The sequence below is a fragment of the Mus caroli genome, chromosome 17 (assembly GCF_900094665.2).
Source record: "Mus caroli chromosome 17, CAROLI_EIJ_v1.1, whole genome shotgun sequence".
Lineage (NCBI taxonomy): Eukaryota > Metazoa > Chordata > Mammalia > Rodentia > Muridae > Mus > Mus caroli.
Genome location: NC_034586.1, coordinates 33,035,399 through 33,058,465, shown reverse-complemented (window position 1 = coordinate 33,058,465; position 23,067 = coordinate 33,035,399). Strand labels below are relative to the sequence as shown.

Below are 23,067 nucleotides of genomic sequence, written 5' to 3'. Positions count from 1 at the left end.
TGCCACTCACCTGGCGGGGGCCGGGCGACGGGGCGAGGACACGCCCCACCGCGCGGCCGCCAGGAGAGGATGGCCCCTGGCGGGAGAGCCGGGGCTGCGCTGGCTGCCCCGTGGACTGGCTGTCCGGTGGACTGGCCTGCGGCGACAGGACTCGATAAGGAGATTGCGGAAGAGGCAGGTTCACGGGCCACACGTGCGAGCGCGGGTGAGGAGGAAAAGCGAGCGGGACAAGGAGTTTTGGAGAGAGGTCAGAGAGCACGGAGTTGTGGCTGTAGGTGTTGCCATGGTAACGGGGGCCCGGATGTGGCGACCTTAGGATGCGACAGGCCTCTCGCGTGCCGCCAGAGTCCCGAAGCCTGTCTTTCCAGTATCTCACTGGAATGGGGTGGTGCTTTCCCACGTGGAGAGGAACTAGTTGCACAAGGGGGAGCAAAGCTTCCCCACGCACGGCGGGGTGAGCGAGGCACCTTGTAGGAGCGAACGGCCGCGGCACATCCACGACCTCCCGGAAGTGGCATAGTGGGCGCCTCGGTCACACGGCCCATCGCCCACCCGGAAGCGGAAGGAAAGCTAGTGTGCCCCTTCCTCACTGCCCTCCAAATCTTGCTGCAGCCATTGCCGCAGCCGCTATGCCGAAACGAAAGAAGCAGGACCAGCCGCCGCCGCAGCAGCAGCAGCAGCATCTCGCACTGTCCGAGCGGGACGAGCCTGGAGACGAGGAGGATGAGCGCCCCATGGGTGAGGGGCAGGGCGTGCACACGCCTGTCAGCGGGCCAGGGGGCTAGGCGAGAATGAAATGCGGGGGAGGAGGTGCCAACGGAAGGAGAAAGGGCGCACGCGTGGAGGTGGGGTGGGGCGTGGTGGGGGGAAGGATGCTGGTGGAACCTGGATTGAGGGCTTCGCTTGCTTGAACCCTCAACCTCAGTCTGGCTCCTAATCCTTTCTGGAGAAGGCAGGGGAGGTGGCGGCTCGGCTAAACATCTGGCTTGCGCAACCGCAGAATGGCGGGGGAGAGGGGTGGCAGCGATGTTACAGATTGTGATGATCGGGAAGACAATTTGTGACCACACTTCCACTGGTTAGGTCAACCTTCTGTGAACTACTCCCCCGAGGGAAGGAGAGGAGAAAAAAACTATGGGCCAACAGTTAAGGTGAGGGATTGGGGTATGTGAAATCACTGGCATGTTGTGGATACAGCACTGTAAGGAAAGAGCTGTTAGAGACCTCTGTTACCCATTGATGGACTCTCAAACAACTCTGCAGAGGGACGGGCAGATGGACGGGGTGAGAGTTTGCGGCACTGCTGAGTGGATATATGACTTACCTGGTTAAAAACTGAGTGTTAATAAGACCACGTAAGGACGAGGTGATCAGTCCTTTGCACCGTTCTGATGACCGTGTTTTCACGTCTGCTCTTAGGACCACCCAGCCTTCTGGGCCCTCCCCCCATGGCTAACGGGAAGCCTGGTGATCCCAAGTCAGGTGAGGAGAAATTGGGCCCTGATTCGTGTTTTAAGCCCTGGAGAAGGGATGGACCTTTAAAGACTTAAACAAAAGTCCAGGGATTGTGTGTACCTAAATGAGGGATCATATATTAACCGTTTGGAAACACAGTGTTGTCAAAATGTTACTTTTCTTCCAGATTAACTCCTAGGTCTGTCTCTATTTCTGTGTAGAAATAAATGTTCTCCACTATAGAGGCTCTAAATGGGACACTACCAAGACCAAAGCGAGAGGGCATAGCAAGATTTGGTGAAAAGCTGCAGTAGCTATGACATTGTGGTTTTCACAGGATGTCAACATAAATTTTTAACATGTGGAAGGATCAGGAGTTCTTGGCCAGCCTCTCCTGCATAGCAAATTTGAGACCAGCTAGCTTAGGCTACATGAGACCCTGTCTGAGTGCAATCGGAGGCCTGTAGATATATGAACACAGAATTCTGTGTAAAGATGAAATCAAAGAAGTGGTTCTGTCAGTAAACAGAGTTGTCTCAATTGGACTTTTTGTGTGTGTAAAACTATGAACTTTGACTTTGTTATAGTCGTACCAAATAAAAACATCAATTCTAAGCAGAGTGTAAAATAAACATTCTTATAAAAAGTTAACCATGTCTCATGGTCTTAGAGTAGGTAAGCGTTTGTAAACAACACACAGACCAGGCATAGCGGCAGCAGGAAAGCTCAGAGTTCAGTGTTAGCCTGGCCTATATAAGACACTGTATAAAATTTAAAAGTAGACAGGCTGTGGTGGCACACTCCTTTAATCCCAGCACTTGGGAGGCAGAGGCAGGCGAATTTCTGAGTTCAACACCAGCCTAATCCGGGCTATACAGAGAAACCATGTCTCGAAAAAAAAAAAAAAACCAAACAACAACAACAAAAAAAAAATCTAAAAGTAAAACGAGGAAGAACAGGAGGAGTGGTACTGTGGGAGGTGGTCCAGTTTTGAAGTATTTACTTCAAAAGCCTGAAGTCCTGATTTCAAATCTTAGCAACCATGTAAAAAAACAAAAACCTGGGCCCAACAGTGATAAGGCAGAGGTAGACAGACTCTAGGACTTGCTGGCTAGCAAATATAGTTGAATCAGAATGTTCCAGGTTCAGTGAGACCCTGTCAGCCTCTGGCACACACAGACAAAAAGCACACACACATATGTTAATCATAAAGGAAGTATTTATAAATGAACTAAATCAATAACACAGACTTATATTAATCAGATAACACTGTTAACCAGATAGACATGGAACCACATAACTACAATGTATAATATGGAGCTTTGTTAGAAAACTAAAAATAAGCCAAGCCTGGTAGCACATATCTAACAATTTTGAAGGGTGAGGCAGGAGAACTTTTACGCTATGAAGCTAGCATGGGCTACATAGAGACCCTATTTAACAAATAAGTACAGTTCCACTTCTGGGTTTATATTTACAAGAATTGAAAGCATAGTCTTTGGGGATTTGAGTTTTTGTTTGTTTTGATTTGTTGTGTTATTTGCAGTGAGGTCTCACTGTGTAGCCTTGGCTGTTTGGAGCTCACTGTACAGACCACACTAGACTTGAATGCAGAGAAAATCTGCCTGCTTCTGCTTCCCAACTTTTTGGATTAAAGTTAGGCATCACTAGGCTTGTCTTTTTGTTTTTGGTTTTGGGTTTTTTTGTTTTGTTTTGTTTTGTTTTGTTTTGTTGAAGACAGTTGTTATGTAGCCCCGGCTGCCATTATGCTAAAAGTATATATATATACATTCAGTGGAATATTTCTTTTGAAAAAGGAAGAAAATGTTGTTAGTAGAACCTCAACACAATATTAAGAAAGTGGGCCCATAAACACATGAGCTATCTGAAGTCAGACTCATAAAAACCATTAGAATGTGGGTTACTGGAACTGTTGGAGATGTAAGGAAAGGGGTTTGTTAAAGGTTTCTGTTTTGGTCTCGGGTTTACAGTGTAGGGTTCTAGGATTCTGTTTCCCAACAAATGAACTTACTTGCGGTATTAAACCATTTACTTAATAGTTGAGGTGAGTCAGGCTGACAAGATGGCTCTGCAGGTCAAAGTGCTTGCCACCAAGCCTGACAGACTGACTTTAATCCTTGGACTCCAAGTAGTACAGGAACCAAATTCCACAAGTTGTCTCTCTTATCACACATGCAGCATGATATCTATGTACATGTCCCCAACACACACACAAATAAATTTTAGAAAAATATTTTATTCTGGAATTTTAGAAATCTACTTTTTTTAAGATTTATTTACTTATTATATGTAAGTACACTGTAGCTGTGTTCAGACACTCCAGAAGAGAGCATCAGATCTTGTTATGGATGGTTGTAAGCCACCATGTGGGTGCTGGGATTTGAACTCAGGACCTTTGGAAGAGCAGTCAGTGCTCTTACCCACTGAACCATCTCGCAAGCCCCTAGAAATCTATTTTTTTTAGGCTAAAGAGCTTGCTATTAGAGAGAACCTGAGGTTCATTTTTAGCACCACATGGTCTAGTAGAACTAGGCAGCTCACAGGTCTAGGTTCAACACCCTTTTTTTGGCCTGCAGGGACATAAGACACACATGTGATATGTGAGCATACATATATATTTTTGTTTCTCTCACACACAACAAATCAACCAAATGAGAAAGTCTGAGCCATCCAATGCTTGGAAGCTGTAAAGCCGCCTGGGGGGGGGGGGCAGTATATAGTTGAGAACTACTCAGAAACTGTGTTTAATAAGATTTTCTCTTTTTTTTTGGTTTTTTGAGACAGGGTTTCTCTGTATCTCCCTGGCTGTCCTGGAACTCACTTTGTAGACCAGACTGGCCTTGAACTCAGAAATCCGCCTGCCTCTGCCTCCCAAGTGCTGAGATTAAAGGCAAGCGCCACCACGCCTGGAGCACTTTTTTTTTTTTTTTGGAAGATTTTCTTACTGAGCAATCCTCTGCCACATGTAGTCTGAACAGAAATTTATACTACACATAGAAATGTTCATAGCATTGTTTATTGTGGCCACACAGTTAATACCCACATGTCCATTCCATCATCAGTAGATCACATCAGTCCATGTAATAGGATGCTACACTTAAAAAAAATCAACCACCAACCCAGACAACCTGACTCTCATGATTAACAGAAGAGCCCAGAGTTCAGAGCCAGGCAGATCTACAACCTGTCACATTAGAAGTTAGGATGGTGGCAACCTTCCAGAGGAGGAAAGGGTGTACACAGATGGATGGCTCTTTTGAGGCTGGAGATTTAGCTCAGTAATGAGAGTAATCAGTTGCCTAGCATACACAGGGTCCTGGGTTCACTTCCCCACACCAGGAGCTAAAAAGCGCTTAGAAAGCATATTTTTTAACACAGCAGTGGAAATCCAGGTGAAAACGTGATAGTTAATTTGTGTACTTTTAAAAGTCGGTGTGTCGGTGCTTTGCTGTCGTAAGCAGGGGAGGGGAGGGGCTTTTGTCAGGACTAAGTGGCCCAGCAATCACCTCCCTGTCTCTCTCTCTCTGTAGCATTCCACAGGGGTCCTCCAGGATCAAGGGGACGGATGATTCCCCCACTGCTGAGTCTCCCGCCTCCTCCCCGGGGTAGAGGCTACATTCGGGGAGGCCTCGGTCCTCGATCTAGCCCGTATGGTCGTGGTTGGTGGGGTATCAATACCGAACCTCCTTTTCCTGGGCCAGGCCATGGGGGTCCCTCTAGGGAAAGCTTTTACAAAGAGGCGAGAAACCCACGAAGGCTCAGAAGCTGGTCTCTTGTCAAGAATACTTACCCACCCAAGGACAGCCCCCAGATGATGGAAGGTAAGGCCAGGCCCTCTTTGTTAAGTTTGTGCTGTGGTCTGTGTGCCAGCAGGCCTGGGGAATCTCCTCTGGGCTCTCACTGAGAAGCACTGGGAATTAATGCAGGGCCTTCTCCGTGTTGCAGAGTCCTAGCACTGGACTACCAGCTTCCTAGCTGCCTTAAGAGGTACAAATAGTCCTGAACACTTTTCTTCCCTCAGAAAAACTGTCTTTCCAAAATATTTGGTGATCTGGGAGACTTGCTCAGTGATTGAGCAAGGTATGTATCATGCTGAGGCCCTGTGTTCTATCCCTAGCACCACAAATAGAAAGGAAAACCAAAATACTTATAAACAGTGTATAGTAGAAACTTTGGCTTTTTCTCTGCATTCTATTACATTTTTTAGGATTTTTGAGGGGGTAAGAAAGGAAAGTTGTGTTTGATTGGGGGTGGGTGGACAAGTTGACCTCAAACTTGTGGCAGTCTTCTGTCTTGGCCTTCTGAATGCTGGAACCACAGGTGTGAGCCACCTCACCCAGCTCTTAGAAGGTTTTTTTGTTGTTTTCAAGACAGGGTTTCTCTGTGTAGCCCTGGCTGTCCTGGAACTCACTCTGTAGACCAGGCTGGCCTTGAACTCAGAGATCTGCCTGCCTCTGCCTCCCAAGTGCTGGGATTAAAGGCGTACACCACCACTGCCCGGTTTATGAGGTTTTTAAGCTGCTGTTTTCCCTTATTCACAGACAAGTCTGACCGCCCTATCTGCCGACACTTTTCTAAGAAGGGCCACTGTCGATATGAAGACCATTGTGCCTTCTACCATCCAGGCGTCAACGGACCTCCTCTGTGAGACTGTGCCTTCCCACCCAGGCTGGAAGGAGCCCTCTGACCTAGTGGCCATGCACTCTCTGTGGCTCCATCTTAGCTACTTGAAGGCTCTTCTGTCACCTTCAAGCACTGACACATCCACCCCTTTCATCATCTCTCCTATTTGAGGTCCAGAGCTGTGATTGTCACTAGTGCACAGTGCACACTGTCTTCTGATCCAGGCTGTAGAGACCTTCGGGACCCCATCTTGCTACCTTCCACTGCCTCCTGGATCTTCCCCTCTGCCAAAAGACTGCTCAACAGGAAACCTTTGGTGCTGTTTCTTGTGCATTTGTCCACCTGTCCCTCAGTATTGCCCTCAGTTCCCAAGAGCCCTGGAGCAGTCTCTTATCCTTTAGCTGCTTGTTTTAAATCCTTTCACGTAAAACCCCAGTGTTTGCAGCTGCCAGGAAGTGCACCAGGTTGTCTGGCCTTGAGGTCGAGTTTGAGTGACTGGTGCAGACTTGCTCCTTGAACGGCCTCTACCTGCTTTTGGACGTCCTAGTTTCTGTCCGTAGCATGAACCCCACCGCTAAGGCCTGTGGTCACTGTGCTTTGTGAAACTGTACGCCCTTTGTAGCCTTCCTCGGTGTCCGTGGCGGGTTTTGTGTGTGTGTGTGTGTGTGTGTGTGTGTGTGTGTGTGTGTGTGACTTCCCAACACTAGAGTAAGTTTTTCTGCCAAATCAAGTGAGGCTCTTGGTGCCCTCTGGAGTTTACCTACCTCCCAACACGGGAGGACGTGAGACTTCTTCAGACTGCCTCCCCATCGTGCCCTCTCCTGGTGTCGGGCATTCTGGGTCTGACAGGCCAGTGGTGTCTTGGAAAGCCTCAGGCAGGCCTCCCCATACAGCTCCTGCCTGGCCCGTTTAGTTAGGCTCTGTCGTTGTGAGGCCACCGACCCTTTGGCTTGACTTTGTGAAACTCCACCCGTCTTTGGATGGAACCTGAACAGTGCTGTCATCTCTGACCCCCTTCCTTCCCCGGCCCTGCGTGTTTTCTGTGAAAACAGCAGTGAACGTGGTGGGTTTTGAACAGGCCCGACGGAAGTGGGTCAGGAGGTGTGTGCGCAAGAGGAGAGAGAGCTGTTGGAGAACTAAGAATGATTTTTTTTTTCTTTTTAACTTTTTTTTATATTAGTAATAAACACATTGGAAACCGGTATCTTCTCTCATTTCTCTGTTGCAGTCCTTGCAGGTGCAGGGGAGCCTCTCAGGCTGTTGGGGAGTCCATTCATTCCCTTAGTTTATCAGAAACAAGTTAGACTCTGGAAAGGATTGCAGTGGGGAGAGCAGATGAGGACCTGGCATGGAGCTGAGGTCTGAAGGATGCACAGGAGGAGGAGTGGGTGGAGTGGTCTAGGCAGTGTCTGAGAACAGTTCCTGGAGGCCTTAGATTTGCATGTTGGCATTTTTTTGGTCTGAACACAAAATCAGAAGAGCAACTCATTTAAGATTTATTTTGTGATACTTTTTCCCTTGTAAATCAAATCATGTAATTCACATGAACTCTGTAGATGATAATCAGACTTTGTAATGACTTTGTCTCACTGTCAAAAGGTTGGACATACCTGTCTACTCAGGCTGGGGAACAGACTTAGAAATGAAGATTTTTTTTTAAAAGTTTTTAGGCAGGGCCATGGTGGCGCAAGCCTTTAATCCCAGCACTTGGGAAGCAGAGGCAGGTGGAGTTCTGAGTTTGAGGCCAGCCTGCTCTACAGAGTGAGTTCCAGGACAGCCAGGGCTACGCAGAGAAACCCTGTCTCCGGAAAAAAAAAAAAAAAGTTTTCAGATTTATTTACTACTTTATGAATATTTTGCCTCCCTGTATATATGCGTGCTGTGTGTGCCTGCTACCTCTGGAGGTCAGAAGAATGCATCAGAGTCACTGGGTTGTTGTGAGCCATGTGGATTATCTATAAGAGCAACATGTGCTATTACGCACTGAGCCATGTCTCCAGCCCCAGAAATGGAGATTTTCTATGCTTCGACAGTAACATAGGCTTGCAAAGTGAAGTTGAAGAAAAGCAAATGTTTAGATACGGTCAAAATGAAAGCATTTGGGTCAGAGAGAGCTCTGTTTTAAAAGCATTTGCTCTTGAAGAGAGCCTGTAGTTTGCTATCCAGGACACATGGCAGCTTACAGCTGCTTGTGACTCCAGTGCTTGGGGATTTGGCGCCCTCTTTTGCCCTCCTGGGGCACCAGGCACATACCCAGTGCACATAAGCAAGCAAACATGTAAAAGTAATTTTTTTAAAAAGTCTGTCAAAGATTGAGCTCTGATGTATATCGACGTTAGAACCCCAGGGGCAGAGGCACCAGCAAAAGATGGAGGAAGAGCAGTCCACTGGAGAAAAAGTCTGTGGAGAAATGGAGGGAAAGTGACCACCTATGTCAGATGTGTTAGGACATGGCTTCTGATCTGGTTACCTTGAAAAATGAATTGGGACAGAAGCATCATGAGAGCTGGGAATGTAGCTCAGTGGGTAGGACATTTGCCTAGTATATGTGATGTTGCTTCCATTCTTGGACCATATAAATAAACCAGGCACATTAACACAGGTGTGTAATCTCAAAGCTCAGGAGGGAGACAAGAAAATGGGAAATTGAGTATCATTGGCTACTTAGAGGACTTGAGGCAAGACTGGACTACATAAGGAAAAGAAGAGCATGACTGAAGATAGGAGCTGCCATGGGTGTGGAAACCCTCATCCAAACCCCCATGCCTGTCATTCATTAGAGTTAAAAGCCAGCCATATCTTGATTGTGGTTTGAAAGGTATATGCTTCCTGGGAGGCAGAGGCAGGTAGATCTCTGAATTCATGGCCAGCCTGGTCTACAGAATGATTTCCAAGACAACCAGGGCTACCCAGAGAAACCCTGTCTCCAAAAAAAAAGGGGGGGGCTTGTTTGTCAAAACTTACAACTGCTCATTGCTTGCTGTTTTATGTGCAATTACAGTAGGTCAATTAGCAGCAAAATTATCACACACACACACACAAAACCTCCAGGTTCCATTGCATAATAGTTATTGGGGTGGAGTTCCTTGGTTATGTCTGTACACCTGGGTATTTAGTGACATGTCAACCAAGGGCCAGTAAGGTTACACTTTCCTAAACCGACTGGCTGTGGTGTCTTTAAGTACAGTTTACAGTATGTAGGATTAGAAAGAATAGGATAGAAAGTAGTGAAGAATGACTGAAGAGGTGTACTGTTTTAAATAAAGTGGCCAGTCAGGCATAATAGTACAGACCTGTAATCCTGGCTCTCCCAGAGGCAGAGAAGCAGGCGGAATTCTAGGAGTTCCAAGCCAACCGAGTCTACATTGTGAGTTTCAGAGCAGCCAAGAACTACACAGTGAGTCCCAGGTTAAACAACAAAAAGGATTCAGAACAGGGTGTGGAGACAAACCTCAGCACTCCTACCAGGCAGTAGTGGCGCACACCTTATTAATCCCAGCACTTGGGAGGCAGAGGCAGGCGGATTTCTGAGTTAGAGGCCAGCCAGTGCTACACAGAGAAACCCTGTCTGGAAAACAAAACAAAACTCAGCACTCCAGAGCCAAAGGCAAACGCGTCTCTGGGCTGGAGGTCAGCCTCAGCTACACAGCGAGTTCCATACACCAGCTAGGGTGACACAATCAGATGTCTACTTCTGCCTACCTGGAAATTACCATGTCCTTCTTTGAGTGTCACCGCGTCGCAGCATTAGCTGCTTAGGCGTGGGGACCGTCATAACGCGCTGCCCACTCCAGGCAAGTACATGACGTCTCCAGCCACACCCCCAAGGCCGCAGTGCCGCCCCGCCCCCTAGCCCCAGGCGTCTGCGCACCAGACCCTCCGCGGGGCGGGGCGGAGGCTACATGGAGAGCCCGCCCACTGGCCGACCCACACCGCCGGAAGCGGAAACGGCGCCGGGCGCCGCTGGAGGACTCTTAACTGCCGCCGCGATGCCGAAGGGTCCCAAGCAGCAGCCGCCCGAGCCCGAGTGGATCGGGGACGGCGAGGGCACGAGCCCCGCGGGTGAGTGGGGAGGAGGCAGGAATGGCGGGGCCAGCAGCGGCCTCCATGGAGCGTGGGTCCTGCGCATGTGCGCCGGGGCAGAGGCCGCGTGCCCCGGGCCGTCCTAGAGCCCCGGGAGGCGGACAGGAGACGGGAAGACCATATGTCACCGAGGGAGGGGACCGCAGGACAGGAGCTAGAATTGTTGACTTCTTTCCTACCGCGGTGAGGGAGCGTGCCTTGAATCGTGTGGGGCGCTTCTAACTGCACTTGCCTCCCTCCCAGAGAACAGCTCCTTCGTGGACTCCAAAGACTCGGTCCCGCTGGACTGCACCAGGTGCTAACTTTGTGTCAAGGGCTAGGATCAGGGTTTACTTTAATACTCGTGCGATGTGGGCGTGGGATAAAGGTCTCTTTTTAAAAGACGGTCTCTCAGCCAAGCTTTGGGGGCACACGCCTTTGATTCCAGCATCTGGAAGCCGAGGAAGGCGGATCTATGTGAGTTCGAGGCCAGCCTGGTCTACAGGGCTGTTCCCTGACAGCGAGGGCTACACAGAGAAGCCCTGCCTCGAAGAAGACAAGATCGCTCTACATAGCCCTAGCTGTCCCAGAACTCACTCAGTAGACCATGCTACCCTCCAAGGCACAGAAATCTGCTTGCCTCTGCTTCCTAGGTGCTGGGATTAAAGGTGTGTGCCAGGATAGACTTAGGAACACCAGGCTCTGGCAGTGACTTTTGTAAGAAGTGTCAAAAAAATAGTGAGGAAGTGAAGACCGAAGAGTCGCTGTCAAGTGCCTGGGGCAGAACTAGAGACTGGGCAGATAAAAGGGTAAAGAAGGATGCCACTCATTAATCAAAGTGCAGTTTAAGGAATGGGTAGTGAGCTGGGCAGTGGTGCACGCCTTTAATCCCAGCACTTGGAAGGCAGAGGCAGGCAGATTTCTGAGTTCCAGGACAGCCAGGGCTACACAGAGAAACCCTATCTCGAAAAAGAAAACAAAACAAAAAAAGAGAGTGGGCAGTGGACCATTAGTAGGTAGTAGTGCTTGAGAAATACCTTTAATTAAAAGTTGTTTTGTTCTTTGAGGTGGGATTTCACTATGTAGCCTGACTAGTCTGGGACTCACTATGTAGATCAGGCTGGCCTGGAACTCATAGAGATCCATGTGCATCTGCCAATTGAATGTTGGTGTTACAGATGTGCACCAACATTCCTAGCTGGATAAAAAACAAACAAACAAAAAATTAGTATTTTATGTGTATGGGTGCTTTGCCTTTGTACTGCACACATGCAGTGCCTTTGAAAGCCAGAAGAGGGCGTTGGGTATCCTGGAACTGGAGTTTCAGAGAGCCTTGTTAGCTAGGATTGGAACCCAGGTCCTCTGGAAGAGCAGCCAGTGCTCTTAACTACTGAGCCATCTCTCCAGCCCTGAAAATAAAAATAAAAAAAGAGAGAGTAGTGTTGGACTGTAAGGTGGAAAATATGCAAAAATTATTTTTTTATGTGTATGAATGTATTGCTTGCATGTATATAAGTGTACCATGTGCGTGCCTTGTCAGTGGAGGGCATCTGATCCCCTGACACTGCTGTCACAAGTGGTTGTAAGCCGTCATGTGAGTGCTTGAAATCAAGCCCGGGCCCTCTGAGAGAGCAGCAAGTGATGCTCTAAAGTGATGAGCCATCTCTCCAGCCCCTGTGCTTTCTTGAGGGAGGAGCATGCCTTGGAGCAGGTGTGGATGGGAAGTCAGTAGACAACTTTGTAGTCAGTTCTCTTTCCAGCCCAGTGTGTCTTGAAGGCTGAGTTGGAGGTGACAAGAACACATTGTTAACTGTCTCTGGTGAGAGAAGAGACTTGACATAAAGATGTAGATGAGTGTGGTTGGAGATACAAAGTTCTAGAGAGTGCTGACTGAGTTGTTTGTTCGCTCCTTTGTTTGTTAAGTGATATCCAGACCAGATTGCTGGACCTCCTGAGTGTTCAGGGTTGGCATGTATGCAGTAAGCTGCCTAAGCGATGGGATGCAAATCTAAACATAAAATACACTTTTGCTTCATATACACCTTATAAACATAGCTTAGAGGTTTTTTAGTTTTATTTTAATACAAGGTCCAATGTAGCCCAGGCTGGCTTTGAACTCATGTATAGCTAGGGATGGCCTTGAACATGTATTGCTTTAGCCTGAGCCTTAAAGTGTTGGCATTACAGACTTGAGCCACAATGCCCAGTTATATAAAGTGGAGAATGGCTTTGAACTGGTCCATGTAGACTCATCCTTGGCTGTTTATTTTGAGACAAGGTTTCATTAAACTATCCAGGCAGGGTTCAAACTCTTTTCTCCTTCGACCTCCTTGTTATCCAGATTACAAATATGGTGAGGAGTGGTAATGTTAAAGTGTTGTCTTTGCCACTCAGGACAGCTTCAGGAAGGTGCTAAAGGAGATTGGAAGAGGAGCCGAGTAGCATAGCTCTGGTCCTGCTAACCCCATGATGACACGTCTCACAACTGACTTGTGCACAGGCATTTCCTTACCTCAGGGTCAGGTGGATCAGAGGATTTGACAGAAGGAATTTAAGGGATGGAGGTATGAGGTCAGCCATGATGGCTCAGGCCTTTAATTCCAGGCTTCGGGTGGCAGAGGCAAGGATATCTCTGAATTCAAAGCCAGCCTGATCTACACAGTGAGCTGCCCAGAGAACAGCTGACATATCTGAATACAAGTCAGACCTGCTAGCTCAGACCTGGATTCCAAGTATGGGAGGCTAAAGCAGGAAGGATTACAAGTTCAAGGCCAGCTTGGGCAACTTAGAGAGATTGCCTCAAAATGAAAGGTGAAGATAAAGGACTGAGGGTATGGGTTCAGCTGCGACTGGCTGGCTGCCTGCTGTGTGAAGCCCTGATCCAGCAGCCACGCAAATGAGACGTGTGTTCTGATTGTGCTAATTTTCGTGAAGATCATGGAGAACACAGGTGACTTTTGTTTGTTCTTGGTTTTTTGGTGGTAGTGGTGGTGGTGGGTTACTTACTTTTTGTTTTGTTTTGTTTCCAAAATAGATATTAGAGCCCTGGCTCAATTCCTATAGAGAAGTACTGAATGTCTCTTTAGAATCCGACTTCCAAGCTGGAGAGATGGCTCAGTGGTTAAGAGCATCGACTGCTCTTCTGAAGGTCCTGAGTTCAATTCCCAGCAACCACATGGTGGCTCACAACCATCTGTAGTGAGATCTGACGCCCTCTTCTGGTGTGTCTGAAGACAACTACAGTGTACTTAGATATAATAATAAATACATCTTAAAAAAAAAAAATCCATGTTCCTCTCCACCCTTGGGTTCTGCTGTTGCCCCTCCTCTTTCCACTATAGAAACATTGTAACAATCTCTTTTAAGACTTTCCACTGGTGTCCTTCTTACCCTTGCTCCACTCTAAATGGATGCAAGACTTGAGGGTACAAAAGATCAGATCATACCAACAGACTTACTGTCCCCTTACTGGCACCTCCACAAAGCACTAGGCTTGAGGCCGGCTTCTTCCCTCCCCACCAAATATGCCTTTTCTTTAAGTGAAGTTTGAGGCCTTTGCTCTGTAAAGATCTGTCCTCCTACAAGCATCAGAGGAAACCACAGTTCTTAGCTGTTTGCATCCCCAGTGCACACGTTTTCGGACACCTAGTGTCTGGTTAGTAAATGGGTGTCCGTAGGGCCCAGAGAGACGGCTCAGTGGTAACAGCACTTGCCATTCTTGCAGAGGACCAAGTTCATCTTGAGCACCCACCTGGTAGCTTATCTGTAAGTCCATTTAGGCAGGATGGCAGACACATAATATGCATATACGCCTACAGGCAAAGCACTCTCACTCTTATAAAATAAATATATCGAAAAAAATGTTTTAAGTAAATAGGCATTTGGAGCCAGGTGGTTACATGTCAGCACTCCAGTAGAGGCTGATCTCTGAGTTTTAGGCCATCCAGGTCTATAGAGATAGTTCCAGGACAGCCAAGGCTACACAGTTGAAAATACAAAAAGAAAGGAAAAAAAAAATAGTAGGTGTGTAGATGAACAGATGGAAGAAGAAATAATGATCTCTGAAAGACCAGTCAGTGGTGATGAAGAATAGCTCTTCCTGGTAGAGCTAACTGGAGCTCTGCAGGAAGCTCAGGCTGCTGGACTTTTTTTTTTTTTTTTTTTTTTTTGGTTTTTTGGTTTTTCCACACAGGGTTTCTCTTTGTAGCCCTGGCTGTCCTGGAACTCACTTTGTAGACCAGGCTGGACTCGAACTCAGAAATCTGCCTGCCTCTGCCTCCCAAGTGCTGGGATTAAAGGCATGCGCCACCACCGCCCAGCTTGGACATTTGTAAGAAACTAATGTTGTAATGTCTGTTTAACCTTCCAGACAAAGTAGTGAAGAAAGGAAAAAAGGACAAGAAGACCAAAAAGACGGTGAGAAAATGAGTCCGGGAAGAGTAACGCCCCTGGGTGTTCCCAGGCAGTGTAAATGGACAAGTGAGACCTGAAGAGGGGAGACCTTGCTAGGAGAAGGGGCTTGTGGGGTGTACTATGTGTGGCACTGGGTATCAAAGAATTAACAAAGGTAAAAATTCAGAGAGCCAAGCTGTCATGTGAACCTTTAATCTCCCCATTCACTCAGGAGGCAGAGGCAAGGCATATCTGAGTTCTGGGTCAGCCTGAGCTACGCAGAGAAACCCTGTCTCAAAGAAAAAAAAATTGAAAAGAGCAAATAGTGCTTTTTTTTTTAGTTTTGTAAGATAGGGTATCTCTGCATAGCCTGGCTGTCCTGGGCTGGCCTTGAACTCAAAAATCTGCCTGCCTCTGCCTCCCAAGTGCTGGGATTAAAGGCATGCGCCACCACCGCCCAGCCAAATAGTGCTTTCTTACAGCTTGGAGGTTGAGAAGCATCCATGGGCTGGCTCACAGCTGTGGAGGGACAGGCATGCACATGTCAGTCATCCGGTGTGTGAAAGTGGAAGCCAGTGGTTCGTGGGAGCTATTTCTTTGAGCAGGATCCACGAGTAGGAAATGAAATAATAAAATGACCACAGCCGCTTTTTAGAGAGAGGAAATGGGGCAGTGACAGCTGTGTGCAGATGGCCGACAGCCTTAGAGCCCTCACCTGTGTCTTATCCCTTTATAGTTCTTTGAAGAGCTGGCAGTAGAGGACAGACAAGCTGGGGAAGAGGAAAAATTGCAGAAGGAGAAGGAGCAGCAACAGCAGGTATCCCTGTGGGCCTCATATCCCAGGAATCCCAGACCTCTCAGCCGCTCTCAGCCCCTCTCAGCACTCGCACTGTTGTTTCAGCAACAGAAGAAAAAGCGCGACACCAGGAAAGGCCGTCGGAAGAAGGATGTGGACGATGATAGTGATGAGAGAGTGCTCATGGAGCGACTTAAGCAGCTGTCTGTGCCAGCCAGTGATGAGGAAGATGAGGGTAAGGGAACTGAGGGCCAAGGGCAGCTGCAGCCCATGGTCAGTGGGGAGTAAGGCCTCCAGCCGCCAGTGAAGGAGCCAGGTGTTTTCTTGACCCCCTCCTCTCCCCTATCATTTCAGTGCCCGCCCCCATACCCCGAGGACGGAAGAAGGCCAAGGTGAGCTATCAGCAAGGAAGCAAAGACCCCAGAGGCAACCAGAGCCACCCCACTGACTTGTAGGCCCTTTTCCTGTAGGGTGGGAATGTTTTTGAAGCCCTGATTCAGGATGACAGTGAGGAGGAGGAAGAGGAGGAAGAAAAGCGTGTTCTCAAGCCCGCCAAGCCAGAGAAGAATCGCATCAATAAAGTGAGTGGTGGCTCTGCCACGCTGCCTCCTCACGGGGTACCACTTTCCGGCCCCTAAACCGCCTGTCCTAACTCTCCTGTTCATGCCAGCAGCCCGCATCTCTCTAAAGCCTTCTGTGACTCTTCAGAGATTTAAACTCCAAATCCAAACCATCTGTCTGTGTCTCCTGCAGGCCGTGGCTGAGGAGCCTCCTGGGCTCAGGAGTAAAAAGGGAAAGGAGGAGAAATCAAAAGGGAAAGCCAAGGTGAGAGGGGGCCCTGCAGGTGGTGATGACTGCTCCTCAGGGAGCCAGCCTTCCATCAGGCCTGTCTTCTCCTTGCTGCCTCAGAGTAAACCTGCTGCTGCAGACAGTGAAGGGGAAGATGAGGAGGACACAGCTAAAGAAAAGGAGCCTCCTCAGCAAGGGAAGGACAGAGACAAAAAGGAGGCTGAGCAGGTGTGTGCACACTGCTGGGGCGGGGCGGGGGAAGCTCCTGCTGACTGGAGCAAGAATCACACATCCACCATAGTGGGGACAAATGAAGGGGATCTCTGAGCTTGAAGCCAGCCTGATCTATCTACTGCTGAGTTCCAGGACTTTGAGCTTCATGTCTCTGTCTTATGTTTTACAACTCTTTGGAACTATAACATCTTATCTCATGAGCCACATGAAGTCAGGTGTCGGGTCACTGGAACCACCATGCCAGATGGAAGAGGTGGGGCTTGGATGGAGTTCATCCTGATGGTGTTGGTGCTGGCTGTGACCATTCACTATTCACTGCACTGTGGTCTAGAACAATCTTAACGATGTTCCTGGTCTTCAGTCTCTCTCTGTTTCTCAACATTTCAAGCATTTCTAGTCTTAGTTCTTGCTGGCTACCTCAGTCTGCACGCTAGACCATCTTTTTTATTTGGTTTGGTTTGGTTTGGTTTTTTTGCACATTAGTGACAGAAGAAACTCAGTTGCTTCCTTTCGCTTACACTGTCTTAGAAGTTACAAGCTTTTCCTTCGTTAGCCTGCCGAGCATTTCACACCAGTGGTTCCTGATGACAGAGATTGATTAAGGGCTGCATGCACACCAGTGCCTTGGGATAAACATTAGATGGAGACTTTGGGATAAGCCATCTCCAGATTGGGTGGGGAAGACAGCTTCCTGCCTTAGTGGGATGCTAGGAATCTGACGGTGGTGGTGGTGGTGGTGGTGGTGGTGGTGGTGGTGGTTGAGTTTTGGTTTGGTTATTTTTGTTATTGTTGTTGTTACTGTTTTTGTTTTGGTGTTTGATTGTTTTGTTGTTTTTTGTTTGGTTTTTCAAGACATTTCTCATCCTAGCACTTGGAAGTCAGAGGCAGGTAGATCTTTGTTAGTTTGAGGCCAGCCTGGTCTACAAAGCCAAGTGTGAGGACAGCCAGGACTGTTACACAGAGAAACACAGGGTGGAGGGTCAGAGCCAAGATTTCTCTGTATGTTCCTAGCTGACTTGGAAGTCAGTCTGTAGACTTAAATCTGTAGTCCTGTTCTTGCTGCTGCTTTTGTTTGCTTACCACCACTTGTTCTCACAGGGCTCAGGGGAAGAGAAGGAAGAGAAAGAAGGAGACTTGAAGGCAAATGATCCCTATGCCAACCTTAGCAAAAAGGAAAAGAAAAAGCTAAAGAAACAGGTAAGCCACAGTTCTTACAGTTCCTGTGGTTTGTAAGGCCCCAGGATCTGAGAAGAGCTTTGGGGGCTGCTTGAAGTGGAGTAGTGGAAAGACAGAGGGATTTACGACCTTCAGCTCTGACATTCTGAAGCTACTATGTTATGACACTGAGTGTCCTTTCCCTCCTCAGATGGATTATGAACGACAGGTGGAATCATTAAAAGCAGCTAATGCTGCAGAAAACGACTTCTCTGTGTCCCAGGCAGAGGTGTCTTCCCGCCAGGCAATGTTAGAAAATGCATCTGACATCAAGGTGAGATCTGAGGGCCCTTGCCCCACTTAGCACTTGAGCAGGCCTGTGAGGGATGAATGACTAAAGAAAAGATTCAGCAGGCTGGCGAAATGGCTCAACGGGTAAGAGCACTGACTGCTCTTCCGAAGGTCCTGAGTTCAAATCCCAGCAACCACGTGGTGACTCACAACCACCCATAATGAGACCTGACACCCTCTTCTGGTGTGTCTGAAGACAGCTACAGCAAGCGGGGTCAACCAGAGCAAGCAGAGGTCCTAAAATTCAATTCTCTACAGCTATAGTGTACTCACATACATAAAGAAATAAATCTAAAAGGAAAAAAGAAAAAGAAATGGTTCAGCCAGACTGAGCAAAGTGACAGAAAAGCCGATAGAAACAGCAGGACCCCTGCTGTGGTACTGGGGGGGGGGGGAGACTTCTCACGTGTTTGTGTGCCCCCGTGTTCATCCTTTCTTTTGGCTGCAGTTGGAAAAGTTCAGCATCTCCGCCCACGGTAAGGAGCTGTTCGTCAATGCTGATCTGTACATAGTAGCCGGCCGCCGCTATGGGCTGGTGGGACCCAACGGCAAAGGCAAAACCACACTTCTGAAGCACATTGCCAACCGTGCCCTGAGCATCCCTCCTAACATTGACGTGCTGCTGTGCGAGCAGGGTGAGGCTGGGAGTGGGAAAGCAAGCCGGGAGGATGACCGAGGACGGGCGGGACTGGCATTGACACCCAGCCTTCCCACTCCTGCAGAGGTGGTGGCTGATGAAACACCAGCCGTGCAAGCTGTCCTTCGTGCAGACACCAAGCGACTGAGGTTACTAGAGGAGGAGAGACGGCTTCAGGGACAGCTGGAGCAGGGGGATGACACTGCTGCTGAGAAACTAGAAAAGGTAGAGGAGATGGCGCAGGGGACACAAGGTAGGCCTTGCGGGTCTGTGGACCCTTGGACATGTGTCCTCTTCTCCCTCCTCCCAGGTGTATGAGGAACTGCGAGCTACCGGGGCAGCAGCTGCAGAGGCCAAGGCACGGCGGATCCTGGCTGGCTTGGGCTTCGACCCTGAGATGCAGAATCGGCCCACACAGAAGTTCTCTGGGGGTTGGAGAATGCGTGTCTCCCTGGCCAGGTAGGCCCTGCCTCCCAGCTTCTGACCAGCCCCTTTCTTCCCATTCTTCCAAGGCCTGCATAGTGAGCAGGTTTGAGGTCATTGTAGTTGTCTTCAGACACACCAGAAAAGAACATCAGATCCCATTAGAGATGGTTGTGAGCCACCATATGGTTGCTGGGAATTGAACTCAGGACCTCTGGAAGAACAGTCAGTGCTCTTAACTGCTGAGCCCTCTCTCCAGCCCCTTGAGGCCAACTTTAAACCTCCTTTACTGTGTGCACTGTGAGAACTTGGGCCATTCTCCGTTTTGACCCCTCTCTAACAGACTGTTGTCACTGTGCTCTGGGTTTGCTGAACAGGCATCTTCCTTCCCTAACCTTACACTCCATGCACTCCTTTAGGGCGCTGTTCATGGAACCAACGCTGCTGATGTTGGACGAGCCCACTAACCACCTGGACCTCAACGCCGTCATCTGGCTCAATAAGTGCGCTGCCCGTAGTCTCCCGCTCTGCCGTTTTCCCTGTCCCCGTCCCCTTATCTACTTCCTAGACTCATCTTCCCCGGCCTTGTGACACTCACACGCACACCCCCTCTCTCCACTGCAGCTACCTTCAGGGCTGGAGGAAGACGTTGCTGATTGTCTCCCACGACCAGGGCTTCCTGGATGACGTTTGCACTGATATCATCCACCTGGACACTCAGCGGCTGCATTACTACAGGGGCAATTACAGTAAGCATGCTCTTTCACAGGTTGGAGACAGGACCCAAAGGTGGAGCCAGAGTAGCCGGCCCTGGGCATGGTGGCGAGCTCTCTGTCCAAGACCTCCATGCAGAGCTTCTCTTCCCAACTCACCTGTCCCTGGTTGTTCCATCCCAGTGACCTTCAAGAAGATGTACCAGCAGAAGCAGAAAGAGCTGCTAAAGCAGTATGAGAAGCAGGAGAAGAAGCTGAAGGAGCTGAAGGCTGGGGGCAAGTCCACCAAGCAAGCAGAAAAGCAAACAAAGGAAGTCCTGACTCGAAAACAGCAGAAGTGCCGACGGAAAAACCAGGATGAAGAGTCTCAGGAGCCCCCTGAGCTCCTGAAGCGACCCAAGGAGTACACTGTGCGCTTCACCTTCCCAGACCCCCCGCCTCTCAGCCCACCTGTGCTGGGCCTGCACGGTGAGTGACGGCTTGCTGCCAGTGCACAGCAGTGCCCTTGGGTACCCTACACTCTGCCAAGGCTGTAGCCCTTTCCTGGGAGGCCAGGCATTTGGGGTAATCAAGAAAATTGTGAATGGCTCGTTTTTATCAGGTGTGACGTTTGGCTACGAGGGGCAGAAGCCACTTTTTAAGAATCTAGATTTCGGCATCGACATGGACTCCCGGAGTGAGTCGGTTGGCCCTGGGTGACTTGGGTGTGGAGCATGAGTCTCAGGACTTAAGCGGTTTCTCTAACCAGTGGTCTCCTCCTTCCAGTTTGTATCGTGGGTCCCAATGGTGTGGGGAAGAGCACACTGCTCCTGCTGCTGACTGGCAAGCTGACACCGGTGAGTCCTAAAGCGAACAGGAGAGGGGAGGTCCAGGTGTGGCCCAGGGGACAGTGTGTCCTTGTAAACTGTGTGTAAGCTGGAGGGCACGTGCAGAGACGAATGGCAGGCCTTTCTCGTACATCTGTCACAAACGTGCACTGGTTTCCGGCAGCCTTGGAAGCCCTGGGTTTTCCTGTTGCCGCTCTTGCACTTGTGCCCCAGTGTAGGCTTGTGCTTTTGTTGTTTGTAGTTCTAGGGATTGAACCTTTAACACGCTGTATCATCCCTCTTGTTTTACTTTAAGATGAGGCCTTGCTAAATTATCCAGAGTGACCTCAAATTTGCCACCCTCTTTCCTTTCTTAGTTACTTAAATAGCTGAGATGACAGGCCTGTGCCACCCACCCAGCTTCATTCGCAGGCCCTGTAAGGAAGGGAAGCTTTTATCCTCCGTCCCTCCCACTTCAGAGTCTCCCGTCCCCAGGCACCCGTTTCCCTTTCTTGCACCCATTTATTCCCAGCCCAGTTCTGATGTTTGTTTCTCTCTGAGAAACTCTAGTATTTGGTTCTCTTTGAAAATTTTGAGATAGGCCTAGTAGCATCCACTCATAAACTCAGGACTGGGGAGGCTGAGACAGGAGGATGGCCTTGAATTCACAGCCATCCTGGGCTGCAGAGTGAGACTGTGTCCAAACAAGGAAAAGAGAAGCTGGGCTTTGGGCCTCCACCTCCCATCCTGCTCTCACTCTTGCTTGTCCTTGCAGACTAACGGGGAAATGAGGAAGAACCATCGGCTGGTAAGCTGGCCTTGGGAACTGAGGCTGGAGGTCAGGCAGGAAGCAGGACTCTTGACTGACCACCCCCCTCTCCTCTTGGGCAGAAAATCGGCTTCTTTAACCAGCAGTACGCAGAGCAGCTGCACATGGAGGAGACGCCCACTGAGTACCTGCAGCGGAGCTTCAATCTGCCCTACCAGGATGCCCGGAAGTGCCTGGGCCGCTTTGGCCTGGAGAGCCACGCCCACACCATCCAGATCTGCAAACTCTCCGGTACTGTCATTCTGGGGTGCCTGAGGAGGTGACCTCATCAGCTGTTCCTGGAAGCTGAAGGGGGTTACAGCACAGATGGGGAGCCTCCATGTCCCAAGTACATCCATAGGGTTGGCCTTCTGCAAGGCGAGTGACAGGAGTCTCCATATGGTTCCTTTTGTGACAGGTGGGCAGAAAGCCCGAGTTGTGTTTGCAGAGCTGGCCTGTCGGGAGCCTGATGTCCTCATCTTGGTGAGTGGGCAGTCAGAGGAGAAGGGTTTGTGGGTCAGAGCTGCAAACGCAGCTGCTACAGTGCTCTGCCATGGGCCTCTTCCTTCTCCACAGGATGAACCAACCAATAACTTGGACATAGAGTCCATTGACGCCCTGGGAGAGGCCATCAACGACTACAAGGGGGGTAAGTGCTCAGACAGAGGCAGATGGAGCTGCTGGGCCTCTTCCTCTTCCACTCCTGACTCCCTCTCTTTCTTGATTTGTTCTTCCTCCAAAGCTGTGATCGTTGTCAGCCACGATGCGCGCCTCATCACAGAAACCAACTGCCAGTTGTGGGTGGTGGAGGAGCAGGGTGTCAGTCAGATCGACGGCGACTTTGATGACTATAAGCGAGAGGTGTTGGAGGCCCTGGGTGAAGTCATGGTCAACCGTCCTCGGGATTGAGCTCCCCTCCTGGAAGCCTGCTGCAACAAGCTCCTATGGCTGGAATCTAGGCCATCTCCCCTCATCCACCTAGAAGCCTGCCGTGTCTGCTGACAGCTGCAGCAGCCACATAGGCCATGAAGGTGGCGTGTTGCCTTGATGTGTGAGAGCATCCATCCGTGTGGATTGTGTCCTTCTCAATGAAGGACTGTTCCCCTTGAGGTAACTGAGCTGGCTTGCCCACACTGGCTCAGTCTCTCTTCAGACAGAGGTGACCTTTGCTGTGCTGGGTTCCCCTCAGGCCTAGTTAAGGTGGCCTCTTGTCTCAAGACCTTTGCCACTCAGAACTGACCCTGGTCCCTCCTTTTGGAAGGGTACTACTGACTCACTGACACAAACAGCCAGAACCTCAGGGCTGGAGGCGAGTGTCTGAGACCTGGACTGTCTCACCAAAGATCTGGTGCCTGTGGTCCCTTGTCTCGTGGGGACTTGAGGGCAGGAAAGGAGAACTCCAGGACTGAAGTCTCCTTTACAGGGGAGGAAATAAAGGAGTGGGGTGCTGATAACCATGTGCCTGTGGGGTGCTTCCTGGGCTTTTTGTGTCCCTCCCCAGCCAGTGCTTGTCCCCACTATGCCCTCATGGTTGGGAAAGACACCAGACCAACCCTGTGAATGAAATGGCACTCCACCCTTTGCATGGGAACCCAGTCTGCTGATGTAAGACCTACAGAGCATGCTGGGATAGAGTTACACCTATAACTCACACCCTGGAGGTGTAGAGAGGGTTTTAATGGCTCTAGTGAGTTTGAGGCAAGCCTTTAGAAAATAGACAGAGCCCTTCCATAGATCTGGTACCCAGAGATCTACATAGAGCAGATCACTGCACAGCTGGCAGAGTCAACTCATCCACTCAG

At 49.4% G+C, this 23,067-nt stretch overlaps 2 protein-coding genes across 3 annotated transcripts; both read left to right on the top strand.

Annotated features, from left to right (window-relative positions):
- The first annotated feature begins 54 nt into the window (after positions 1–54).
- On the top strand, positions 55–7,303 carry Prr3 (proline rich 3). Of its 2 annotated transcripts, none has more exons than XM_029471487.1 (5): positions 55–205; positions 613–738; positions 1,420–1,482; positions 5,007–5,297; positions 6,018–7,297. In XM_029471487.1, the coding sequence occupies exons 1-5, from the start codon at positions 70–72 to the stop codon at positions 6,122–6,124; spliced, it is 723 nt and encodes a 240-aa protein (XP_029327347.1). In that variant the 5' UTR covers positions 55–69; the 3' UTR covers positions 6,125–7,297. The 2 variants fall into 2 exon arrangements, with proteins under 2 accessions (XP_029327347.1, XP_021004771.1); XM_021149112.2 differs by adding an exon at positions 1,084–1,151 and having other exon boundaries at positions 126–738; positions 6,018–7,303.
- A 2,719-nt stretch (positions 7,304–10,022) lies between these two features.
- Abcf1 (ATP binding cassette subfamily F member 1) lies at positions 10,023–22,719 on the top strand. The gene is made up of 23 exons (XM_021149108.2): positions 10,023–10,161; positions 14,531–14,577; positions 15,290–15,370; positions 15,455–15,584; positions 15,704–15,741; positions 15,820–15,930; positions 16,103–16,174; positions 16,259–16,366; positions 17,471–17,569; positions 17,739–17,861; positions 18,327–18,513; positions 18,601–18,740; positions 18,826–18,974; positions 19,358–19,441; positions 19,563–19,687; positions 19,835–20,119; positions 20,253–20,327; positions 20,417–20,487; positions 21,233–21,265; positions 21,349–21,517; positions 21,684–21,748; positions 21,842–21,914; positions 22,008–22,719. The coding sequence occupies exons 1-23, from the start codon at positions 10,089–10,091 to the stop codon at positions 22,172–22,174; spliced, it is 2,505 nt and encodes an 834-aa protein (XP_021004767.1). The 5' UTR covers positions 10,023–10,088; the 3' UTR covers positions 22,175–22,719.
- Positions 22,720–23,067: the final 348 nt, after the last annotated feature.

Bases quoted from the DNA above. Each gene is read 5' to 3' on its own strand.
- Prr3 (XM_029471487.1), top strand. From the start codon at position 70: ATGGCCCCTGGCGGGAGAGCCGGGGCTGCGCTGGCTGCCCCGTGGACT. The intron at 739-1,419 runs GTGAGGGGCAGG...GTCTGCTCTTAG, and splicing joins GGAGGATGAGCGCCCCATGG to GACCACCCAGCCTTCTGGGC. The intron at 5,298-6,017 runs GTAAGGCCAGGC...CCTTATTCACAG, and splicing joins CAGCCCCCAGATGATGGAAG to ACAAGTCTGACCGCCCTATC.
- Abcf1 (XM_021149108.2), top strand. From the start codon at position 10,089: ATGCCGAAGGGTCCCAAGCAGCAGCCGCCCGAGCCCGAGTGGATCGGG. The intron at 16,367-17,470 runs GTGTGTGCACAC...TTGTTCTCACAG, and splicing joins ACAAAAAGGAGGCTGAGCAG to GGCTCAGGGGAAGAGAAGGA. The intron at 19,688-19,834 runs GTAAGCATGCTC...GTTCCATCCCAG, and splicing joins TTACTACAGGGGCAATTACA to TGACCTTCAAGAAGATGTAC.